We start from the raw sequence: 12205 nt of genomic DNA, 5'->3' as shown, positions 1-12205 counted from the left end.
AGCCTGTGCTCTACAAGAGAAGCCCCTGCGATGAGAAGCCCAAGCACGATAGCGAAGAGTAGGCCCTGCTTGCGGCAACTGAGAAAAGCCTGAGTGCAGCAGCGAAGACCCAGGACAGCCAACATAAACAAATAAAGAAACATTTTTAATAAAGAATGATTTTAAAACTGAAAAGAACAAGTCTAGAAAAGAAGGGATGACAACTAGTATATATTAGAAAATACTGAGAGAAACCCTAACAACCATAGATGAGGTCATCTTGAGGCTTTAGACATTATTTCCACAATACTAAAAGAACTTGCTGATATAATGTCAGAGGTACTGTAGGTCATCTCTGAGAAACTATGCAGAACAGGTTACCAGAAAATTGTGAGAAACTAAAAAAAAATAAATTTTTCATTTAAGAAAAGAGCAGGTTATAGAAATAGCTGCCTAGTAAGCTTTACATTGATTCTTAGCAAATTCTACCATTGTTTATTGGAAAAAGGTTTAAGAGAATATAATGTTGATTTGTAATCATCAATGTGAATCAAAATGGATCACAAAGAATATGTCCTCAAACCATTCCCTTTTCAGTTTGAAGACAGGACCATTCACATAATGGATGCACCACAAGAAGTGATTGAATGATAACCTGATGTCTCTTGTTTTCACCACAGTATTTAACAAGATTACATCTGACGTCTTTATGAATAAGAACATGACAGTACTGCTGAATTAGGGTATAGCTGCCAAATAGCCAAACCCAGAAAGTATTGATTAATTGTTCACCAAGCCTTGATGGGGGTTTTACTGGTAGTATGCTGAATTTCACTTTTTCCTGATAAGCAATTTTAATGAAAATATTAAATAAATGTATTAAAATAACGATTTCCAGATTTTTGATAAAAATTTGTATACCTGATAGGTAGATGATTAAAACTAAGATTTAGAATGGTCTCATAGGCCAGAACCTTGGGCAAAAATCACCAAGGTAAAAGTCTGAAAGGGTATATCTTAAACCCTATGTTTTGATTGCACATTAAAGAAATTCAGTGTGGAAAAGATCTGAAGTTATCACCACAAACTTAATATGAGTTTGCAGTTATTCTGTTTAAAAATTTTAAAAAACCCTACTGCATAAACTATGATTATTAATAGTCTGCAGTGTCCACATGATTGGGAATTATAGCATTCCTGTTCAGTGTTGGTCACTCCACGTTTGGAATTCAGTTTTACATGTCATTGTGTTTTATGAGGAGTTTGACAAACTAGATTGTTTCTAAAAAAATTTATGGTGGGTCTCTTAGAAACCAGATAATACAAGAAGAGTTTGACAGAATTGGTACTTGATATAATCAAGGGGAGAAATAATTGTCCTTTTAACACATCTAAAATGGCTCTTATGTAGATGAGGAAGCTGACTAGTTTGGTATTGCTCTAGGATTGGGGTCACAAAATCTGGTCCAGGCTCATTGATAGTTTTTGTAAATAAAATTTTATTGGAACACAGCCATGCCCTTTCATTTATGTATGGCTGCTTTTGCTTTAGCAGTAGAGTTGAGTGGTTGTGACAGAGACCATATGGCCTATAAAACCTAAAATATTTACTGTCTTGCCTTTAAAAAGTGGCTTCCCTTGTAACTCAGTTGGCCTTTAGAAAGTGCTTGCTAATTCTTGTTCTAGCAGATAACAGGACTTGTTGGTACAAGTTGTAGGAAAGCTGACTATAGAACAGTTGACCAAATTTTTGTTTATTTATATTGAAATAGAGCTGTCAGTCCTGGAATGGACTTTTTTTGTGTAAGATATTGGACCTTTTGTCCCCTTTTGGACATTTTCCAAAGTGAGAAATTGGAGTGGATCTAAAAACTAATGGTGGAAAAAATAATCCAGTGCAGATAATAAGTAATTACTGTCCTAGTGGGCAGGTATATATTCACCTTGGTTATATGTCTCTCTGCTGTCCTTTGTGAATATTACTTTTTTCCTTATTTGAAGAAATTATTATCTTCAAGTGTGAAATAGATCCCATGCTCTAGAGGCATCTCTCAATAGTCATACTGACCTTTGTGAATACTGTTAATTGTCTTATGTTGCTTAATGATAGTGTGGTATGTAAGAGAATGTCCTTTCTTTCAGGGGACATGCTCTGAAATATTTAGGGGTAAATTGGCATTGTGTTTGCAATCTGTGTGGAGACAGTTCAAGAGAAACTAAGTCCATACATATCCCTACAGACAATAAAGCAAATTGGTAAAGTTAATTGAAGATACTTATCATTGTATCAAAAACCTTTTTGAGGTACTGTTAAATAATTTGTAATTTTTTAGCCACTTTCAGTTAATTCTTCACTGTTTTTTAAAATTGTAATAAAAATTACAGATTGCAGAACAGAATAGATGATATTGGCTATGAAGAACCTTTGTTAAGTAGAGAGGAGTCGTGAGAGTATTACAGCTAAGGGGGAATAAAGAAAAGGGCTTCTTCAATTAAATAGAAGAGTGTGATTCAGAGAAAATGTCCTCCTTTGTTGAATGCTGATTACCATCATAGAATGCTAAAAAAAAAAGAGAGAGAAAAGAAAGACTTGAAAAACAGAAGGAAAACCTTTTAAAAGAAATTTTCAAATCTGTATAAAATCTTGCCATGTTCAAGGAGTGAAGTCTCATTTTATGTATCACTTAAACACACAGGTTCCCCTATTTGGATCCACCTAATGAAAGACTTATTTTGGAAGCTCTTAAACAACTTTACCAGTGTGATGCTATTGACAGGTAAAGAAGAAAAAACCCTCAAAACAAAACCAACTACAATAGATGTTCATCTCTCTCTTTATTTTTAAAGGGTTCTTAATACTTCCCTTTATCATTAGAAAGTGATTTGTTTGAATTGAATGGAATGGAATTGAAATGAATTGTTTTCCCTGAAATTAGAATTTGTTCTCAGTCTTCCCTCACCACAATTCTGAAATTATACCATAAAACTGTTTTTGTTTTTTTTTTTAGTATTGACAGTATTTAACAAGTAATTTCTGAGCACCCTTTCCATTGCCAGGCATTGTGCTGGGCACATCAAAATAATAAGCGAGCCAGAGTACTTGTTCTCATGACTGTGATGGGAAAAGATTTTAAGAGAGACAATAATAATTATTATTGTCTCATTTCCTTAAGGACATTTTCCATGCTTCTGTAGCATTGTGTGTCTGTTATTGTATTACTTTATTCTGCCGTATTGTTTAGTTTGTTGGATATATAGGCCCTTGAGAGCAAGGAATTTTATCATCTTTATGTATTATGATTATACAGTAGAAGTGAGAAATAGATTTAAGGGCCTAGATCTGATAGATGGAGTGCCTGATGAACTATGGAATGAGATTTGTGACATTGTACAGGAGATAGGGATGAAGACCATCCCCATGGAAAGAAATGCAAAAATGCAAAATGGCTGTCTGGGGAGGGCTTACAAATAGCTGTGAAAAGAAGAGAAGCGAAAAGCAAAGGAGAAAAGGAAAGATATAAGCATCTGAATGCAGAGTTCCAAAGAATAGCAAGAAGAGATAAGAAAGCCTTCTTCAGTGATCAATGCAAAGAAATAGAGGAAAACAACAGAATGGGAAAGACTAGAGATCTCTTCAAGAATTAGAGATACTAAGTGAAGTCAAGTGGGCCTTAGAAAGCATCACTACAAACAAAGCTAGTGGAGGTGATAGAATTCCAGTTGAGCTATTCCAAATCCTGAGTGCTGCACTCAATATGCCAGCAAATTTGGAAAACTCAGCAGTGGCCACAGGACTGGAAAAGGTCAGTTCTCATTCTAATCCCAAAGAAAGGCAATGCCAAAGAATGCTCAAACTACTGCACAATTGCACTCATCTCACATGCTAGTAAAGTAATGCTCAAAATTCTCCAAGCCAGGCTTCAGCAATATGTGAACCGTGAACTTCCTGATGTTCAAGCTGGTTTTAGAAAAGGCAGAGGAACCAGAGATCAAATTGCCAACATCCGCTGGATCATGGAAAAAGCAAGAGAGTTCCAGAAAAACATCTATTTCTGCTTTATTGACTATGCCAAAGCCTTTGACCGTGTGAACCAGAGATCAAATTGCCAACATCCGCTGGATCATGGAAAATGAGAGTTCCAGAAAAACATGTATTTCTGCTAACGCCAAAGCCTTTGATTGTGTGGATCACAATAAACTGTGGAAAATTCTGAAAGAGATGGGAATACCATACCACCTGACCTGCCTCTTGAGAAATCTGTATGCAGGTCAGGAAGCAACAGTTAGAACTGGACATGGAACAACAGACTGGTTCCAAATAGGAAAAGGAGTACGTCAAGGCTGTATATTGTCACCCTGCTTATTTAACCTATATGCAGAGTACATCATGAGAAACGCTGGACTGGAAGAAACACAAGCTGGAATCAAGATTGCTGGGAGAAATATCAGTAACCTCAGATATGCAGATGATACCACCCTTATGGCAGAAAGTGAAGAAGAACTCAAAAGCTTCTTGATGAAAGTGAAAGTGGAGAGTGAAAAAATTGGCTTAAAGCTCAACATTTAGAAAACAAAGATCATGGCATCCGGTCCCATCACTTCATGGGAAATAGATGGGGAAACAGTGGAAACAGCGTCAGACTTTATTTTTTTGGGCTCCAAAATCACTGTAGGTGGTGATTGCAGCCATGAAATTAAAAGACGCTTACTCCTTGGAAAGAAAGTTATGACCAACCTAGATAGCATATTCAAAAGCAGAGACATTATTTTGCCAACAAAGGTTCATCTAGTCAAGGCTATGGTTTTTCCTTTGGTCATATATGGATGTCAGAGTTGGACCGTGAAGAAGGCTGAGTGCCGAAGAATTGATGCTTTTGAACTGTGGTGTTGGAGAAGACTCTTGAGAGTCCCTTGGACTGCAAGGAGATCCAACCAGTCCATTCTGAAGGAGATCAGCCCTGGGATTTCTTTGAAAGGAATGATGCTAAAGCTGAAACTCCAGTACTTTGGCCACCTCATGTGAAGAGTTGACTCATTGGAAAAGACTCTGATGCTGGGAGGGATTGGGGGCAAGAGGAGATGGGGACGACAGAGGATGAGATGGCTGGATGGCATCACTGACTCAATGGACGTGAGTCTGAGTGAACTCTGGGAGTTGGTGATGGACAGGGAGGCCTGGCATGCTGCGATTCATGGGGTTGCAAAGAGTCGGACACAACTGAGCGACTGATCTGATCTGATCTGATCTGAAGGGAACATTTCATGCAAAGATGGGCTCGATAAAGGACAGAAATGGTATGGACCTAACAGAAGCAGAATATATCAAGAAGAGGTGGCAAGAATACACAGAAGAACTGTACAAAAAAGATCTTCACGACCCAGATAATCAAGATGGTGTGATCACTGACCTAGAGCCAGACAACCTGGAATGTGAAGTCAAATGGGCCTTGGAAAGCATCACTACGAACAAAGCTAGTGGAGGTGATGGAATTCCAGTTGAGCTATTTTAAATCCTCCAAGATTATGCTGTGAAAATGCTGCACTCAATATGCCAGCAAATTTGGAAAACTCAGCAGTGTCCACAGGACTGGAAAAGGTCAGTTCTCATTCCAGTCCCAGAGAAAGGCAATGCCAGAGAATGTTCAAACTACCGCACAATTGCACTCATCTCACACGCTAGTAAAGTAATGCTCAAAATTCTCCAAGCCAGGCTTCAGCAATACGTGAACCGTGAACTTTGTGATGTTCAAGCTTGTTTTAGAAAAGGCAGAAGAACCAGAGATCAAATTGCCAACATCTGCTGGATCATGGAAAAAGCAAGAGAGTTCCAGAAAAACATCTATTTCTGCTTTATTGACTACTCCAAAGACTGACTTGTGTGGATCACAATAAACTGTGGAAAATTCTGCAAGATATAGGAATACCAGACCACCTGACCTGCCTCTTGAGAAATCTGTATGCAGGTCAGGAAGCAACAGTTAGAACTGGACATGGAACAACAGACTGGTTCCAAATAGGAAAAGGAGTACGTCAAGGCTGTATATTGTCACCCTGCTTATTTAACTTATATGCAGAGTACATCATGAGAAACGCTGGACTGGAAGAAGCACAAGCTGGAATCAAGGTTGCCGGGAGAAATATCAATAACCTCAGATATGCAAATGACACCACCCTTATGGCAGAAAGTGAAGAGCAACTCAAAAGCCTCTTGATGAAAGTGAGAGTGGAGAGTGAAAAAGTTGGCTTAAAGCTCAACATTCAGAAAACGAAGATCATGGCATCCGGTCCCATCACTTCATGGGAAATAGATGGGGAAACAGTGGAAACAGTGTCAGACTTTATTTTTTTGGGCTCCAAAATGACTGCAGATGGTGACTGCAGCCATGAAATTAAAAGATGCTTACTCCTTGGAAAGAAAGTTATGACTAACCTAGATAGCATATTAAAAAGCAGACACATCCCTTTGCCAACAAAGATCCGTCTAGTCAAAGCTATGGTTTTTCCTGTGGTCATGTATGGATGTCAGAGTTGGACCGTGAAGAAGGCTGAGCGCTGAAGAATTGATGCTTTTGAACTGTGGTGTTGGAGAAGACTCTTGAGAGTCCCTTGGACTGCAAGGAGATCCAACCAGTCCATTCTGAAGGAGATCAGCCCTGGGATTTCTTTGAAAGGAATGATGCTAAAGCTGAAACTCCAGTACTTTGGCCACCTCATGTGAAGAGTTGACTCATTGGAAAAGACTCTGATGCTGGGAGGGATTGGGGGCAAGAGGAGAAGGGGACAACAGAGGATGAGATGGCTGGATGGCATCACTGACTCGATGGACGTGAGTCTGGGTGAACTCTGGGAGTTGGTGATGGACAGGGAGGCCTGGCGTGCTGCTATTCACGGGATCGCAAAGAGTCGGACACGACTGAGCGACTTAACTTAACTGAACTGTTGTTTCTCTTATCAGTGTCCATATTGTATCATCTTCCTTATATTGAATTGAATTTCTAGAGGTAATTTAAAGTAATCTAACTTATATCTGACTTATTCTGAGTGATAAACATTTCACTTGTACTCTTTGAAGGCAGAAAGACTTAAGAACTTTTTCTTTCCACTAAGGAGTGGCCATGTGACCAGATTGGGTTTGTCTATGGTAGAATTTCCTCTCCCTCCACATCTGACATGTGCGGTAATAAAGGCTGCTTCTCTCGACTGTGAAGATCTACTGCTTCCAATAGCAGCAATGTTGTCTGTGGAAAATGTCTTCATTAGACCTGGTAAGAAATTTATTGATGAATTTTTTTTAATTAATAGAGTTTATTTTTTAGAGCAATTTTAGGTTTATAGAAAAATTGAGGGAAAGTACAGAGTTTTCCCTATTATTAACATTTTTCAGCAGCATAGTACCTTTGTTATAATTAAAGAACCAACATTGATACATTATTATTACTGAAGAGTTCACTGTTTGTGTTGTAAATTCTGTAGGTTTCGGCAGATCTGTAATGACACATGTTCACCGTCAGAATATTGGGCAGAGTAGTTGCACTGTGTTCCACCCAGTCATTCCTGCATCCCTTCCCCCAAACCCTTAGCAACCACTGATCTTTTTTGTGTGTGCCTTTTCCAATATCGTCGACTGTATATTTCAACTATACAGATTCCTGTATTCCTGTACTGGAAGGTATTCCTTCCAGTGTGCTTTTATGGCTCCTCCGTGTCTTTTGGTGGCATGATAGCTCATTTCTGTTTTTTGGTGGGAGCACATAGACTTTCTCCAGTCATGGCTCATGGGGCTTCTCTAGTTGCAGCATGTGGATTTGGTTGGCTCGTGACATGTGGGATCCTAGTTCCCCAACTGGTGTCAAAGCCGTGTCCCCAGTGTTGGAAGGTGGACTCTTAACCACTGGACCTCCAGGGACGTCTCAGCTCATTTCCTTTCGTTGCTGAATAACATTCCATTGTGTGGAGTTTGTTTATCCATTTTCCTATGGAAAGACATCTTGGTTGCTTTCAAGTTTTGGCCATTACAGATAAAGCTGCTGTAAACATTTGTGTGCAGGTTTTTGTGTGAACATTGATTTTCAGCTTATTACCAAATTGTATGATAAGAATATGTTTGTATTTATAAGAAAGTGCCAAAGTGTCTTCCAAAGTGTTTGCCATATTGCATTCCCACCAGCAGTGAGCCTGAAATTCCTGTTGCTCTACATTCTCTACAGCTTTTTGTGTTGGCATTGTTTTGGGATTTGGGCCATTCTAATAGGTGTGTAGTGGTATTTCACTGTGGTTTTAATTTGTAGATCCCTGATGGCGTATGATGTTAATCATCTTTTCATGCGCTCATTTGCCATTTGTGTATCTTCTTTGGTGAGATATCTCTTCTGGTCTTTTTAAATCGGATTGTTTGTTTTTTTGTGTGTGTGCTCAGTTGCTCAATCATTTCCCACTCTTGGTGACCCCATGGACTGTAGCCCACCAGGCTCCTCTGTCCATGGAATATTCCAGGCAGAATTACTGGAACAGGTTGCCATTTCCTACTCTAGGGGATCTTCCCCACCCAGGGATCGAACCTTTGTCTCTTGCATCTCCTGCATTGGCAGGCGGATTCTTTACCACTGCGCCACTTGGGAAGCCCTTTGTTTTCTTATTGTTGGGTTTTAGGAGTTCATTGTATGTTTTGGATAACAGTTCTCTATCAGGTGTGTCTTTTACAAGTATTTTTTCCGAGTCTATGACTTGTTTTCTCATTCTCTTGACTTTGTCTTTCCAGAGCAAAAGTTTTTAATTTTAATGAAGTCCAGTTTATCAGTGATTTCTTTGATGAGTCATGCCTTTGTGTCATATCTGAAAAATCATCCCTGTACCTAAGTTCATCTAGATTGCCTCCTATGTCATCTTCTAGAAACTGATGTCCTTCTGTTCCAGCCCCATTTGTTCGAAAGACTCCTTTCTCCATTGTAATGCCTTTGCTCCTTTGTTAGAGGTCATTTGAGTGAATTTGTATGTGTCTGTTTCTGGTCCATGTATTCTCTTCCACTGATTTGTTTTTCTGTACCTCTGTGAATAGCACACTGTGTTGATTATTGAAGCTTTATAGTAACTCTTGAACCTAGATAGGGTTATTTCTCCAGCTTTCCTCTTCCCCTTGCTAAAACATTGTTTTAACTTTTAGTTAACTTTTAGTCTTAGCCACTGGGTCTTTCCCTTTTCACATAAACTTTAGAATTGGCTTGTTGATATCCACAGAATAACTTTCTAAGACTTTAATTCAGATTACATTGAGTCTATAGATCAAATTGGGAAGAAGTGACATCTGGACGGTATTGTCTTCCTACCCATGTATGTGGAATATCTATGTATTTATATCTCCGGTAATTCACTGAACATTTTTTTTTTTAATTACTGAACATATTTTCATCACCATGTATCTAGCCCTGCTGCTGCTGCAGCTAAGTCGCTTCAATTGTGTCTGACTCTGTGTGACCCCATAGATGACAGCCCACCAGTCTCCCACGTCCCTGGGACTCTCCAGGCAAGAACACTGGAGTGGGTTGCCATTTCCTTCTCCAGTGCATGAAAGTGAAAAGTGAAAGTGAAGTCGCTCAGTCGTGTCCGACTCTTAGCGACCCCATGGACTGCAGCCTACCAGGCTCCTCTGCCCATGGGATTTTCCAGGCAAGAGTACTGGAGTGGGGTGCCATTGCCTTCTCTGGTATCTAGCCCTACAGGACATGAAACTGAAGATAAACGATTTTTCATTTTGTTATTGTTTAACTTAGTTTTTTGAAGTATAGGGGGTATATAATGATCCTGGCTGAGAAAATTTCCTTTAACTGGTAAAGGAAGATAACGTGGTGAACCTTTGCCTTGTTACAGTAAATTAGTAATATATTAACTTTTTTTTCTCTGTGATCAAAAGAAATGGTAGTTCAGCCCTTGTACCCTTAGAGAAAGGATTATTTTGAGGTTTTCATGTCTTTAGACTTCTGCTTCTTTCCTTTCTTAGCATGTCAATATGGGACACAACTTAGTTCATCATATGTAAGCTTTGCTCTCTTCTACTATGTGTGTGTGGGGGAGGCACAACTTGCTTTTCTTTTCAAGGAGCTCCTGAATTGATAGTGTATCTTGCCTACAACCAAGACTAACAGTAGTGTTCTATCTCACTGGCCATATCACTTTATGGCTATGACTGTTGGTTCAGATTGGTTTATTATTGTGATGATTATAATGGAGGATAAATTTTTGTATAAAAATACTCTGTAGTCCAATCAATGTTCTACCTATCCCAAATAGATTGCAGTGTAGTATTGGTTTTTTTAATGTGTGTATGTGTATGAAGGATAGGGAAGCCTGGTGTGCTGCAGTCCATGGAGCTGCAAAGAGTCAGACATGACTTAGCGACTGAACGGCATGTATATATATTTATATGTGTATATATTATTTATACTAGTCACATTTATATATATTCTTGTGTATACATATATGTATACACACATATGTGTATATATTATTAAATTATACCATTAACATTTATTTATATGTTATTCGTGTATACATATATGTACACATATATATGTATTATACTATTTACATTTTATATGCATTTTTTGTATATATGTATATGTACATCTATATTTTATATATATATGTATTTGGGTATACATACATTACTCCTTGGAAGGAAAGTTATGACCAACCTAGATAGCATATTAAAAAGCAGAGACATTACTTTGCCAACAAAGGTCCATCTAGTCAAGGCTATGGTTTTTCCAGTGGTCATGTATGGATGTGAGAGTTGGACTGTGAAGAAAGCTGAGCGCCGAAGAATTGATGCTTTTGAACTGTGGTGTTGGAGAAGACTCTTGAGAGTCCCTTGGACTGCAAGGAGATCCAACAGTCCATTCTAAAGGAGATCAGTCCTGGGTGTTCTTTGGAAGGACTGATGCTAAAGCTGAAACTCCAGTACTTTGGCCACCTCATGTGAAGAGTTGACTCATTGGAAAAGACCCTGATGCTGGGAGGGATTGGGGGCAGGAGGAGAAGGGGACGACAGAGGATGAGATGGCTGGATGACATCACCAACTCAATAGACATGAGTTTGGGTAAACTCCGGGAGTTGGTGATGGACAGGGAGGCCTGGCGTGCTGTAATTCATGGGGTCGCAAAGAGTTGGACACGACTGAGTGACTGAACTGAACTGAAATGAACATGCACACAGACACACACATCTCTATTTATTTTATATGTATTATTTAGTTGTGTAACGTATGTGCACACGTCTATATTTATTTTATATATGTATTATTTGTGTATACGTATATGCACACACACACATATTGTTTATTTGGCTGTCCTGCATTTTAGTTGTGGCACATGGGATCTTTTAGTTGCAGTGTGTGGGATCTAGTTCCCTGAGCAGGGATCAAACCTGGGTCCCTGCATTGGGAGTGTGGAGTCTTAGTTACTGGACCACTGGGAAAGTCCTGCAGTGTAGTTTTTTTTAAGTATCAGAATTTTGATTCTAATAGTATCCTAATTGCAGTTTGTTTTTTTTCCCTAGTAAAATACTATATGCAGTAAATAAGGTTGGCTGGCTTTTGTTAGGTAGTATCAAAGCTAATAATACTCTTTTTAAAAACTATTATAGAGTATTGAAGTGAGAGTCAAGAGATCAGGATTCTAGACTGTTGGTTTGGTTTTTCTGGATTTCATTTTTTATTTGGAAAACCAGGGAGTTGGATTGAGGTGATCCAATTGTAACAGAAATGTTGAAAGAGTTGTACCTTTTATACCTTTTATATCTAGTTTCAGCAAGTTTTTAACATTCTGCTGCATTTGCTTTATTATTCTATTCTCTTTCTTTCTCTGTGCATGTGTGAAGTGAAAGTCGCTCAGTCGTGTCTGACTCTTTGCGACCCCATGGACTATGTCCATGGAATTCTCCAGGCCAGAATACTGTAGTGGGTAGCCTATCCCTTCTCCAGCGGATCTTTCCGACCCAGGAATCGAACTGGGGTCTCCTGCATTGCAGGCAGATTCTTTACCAACTGAGCTATCAGGGAAGCCCTTAAAAGTGAAAGTTACTCAGTCACAACCCTTTGTGACTCCATGGACTACACAGTCATGGAATTCTCCAGGCCAAGAATACTGAAGTGGGTAGCTGTTCCCTTCTCCAGGGCATCTTCCCAACCCAGGGATTGAACCCAGGTCTCCCGCATTGCAGCCGGATTCTTTA

At 39.0% G+C, this 12205-nt stretch overlaps 1 protein-coding gene across 2 annotated transcripts in view; it reads left to right on the top strand.

The window, feature by feature from the left end:
• The window catches only part of DHX40 (DEAH-box helicase 40), a 50682-nt gene that overhangs the window by 20636 nt on the left and 17841 nt on the right, over positions 1–12205 (top strand). For both annotated transcript variants that reach the window (XM_006065427.4, XM_006065426.4), the window contains exons 11-12: positions 2676–2756; positions 7087–7244. In XM_006065427.4, the coding sequence (XP_006065489.1) occupies positions 2676–2756; positions 7087–7244 (239 nt within the window). The remainder of the gene's footprint in view (positions 1–2675; positions 2757–7086; positions 7245–12205) is intronic.

The sequence above is a fragment of the Bubalus bubalis genome, chromosome 3 (genome assembly GCF_019923935.1).
Source record: "Bubalus bubalis isolate 160015118507 breed Murrah chromosome 3, NDDB_SH_1, whole genome shotgun sequence".
In the NCBI taxonomy this organism is placed as follows: Eukaryota; Metazoa; Chordata; class Mammalia; order Artiodactyla; family Bovidae; genus Bubalus; species Bubalus bubalis.
The sequence above is the reverse complement of the archived record's forward strand: the minus strand, read 5'-3'. Positions and strand labels throughout refer to the sequence as shown.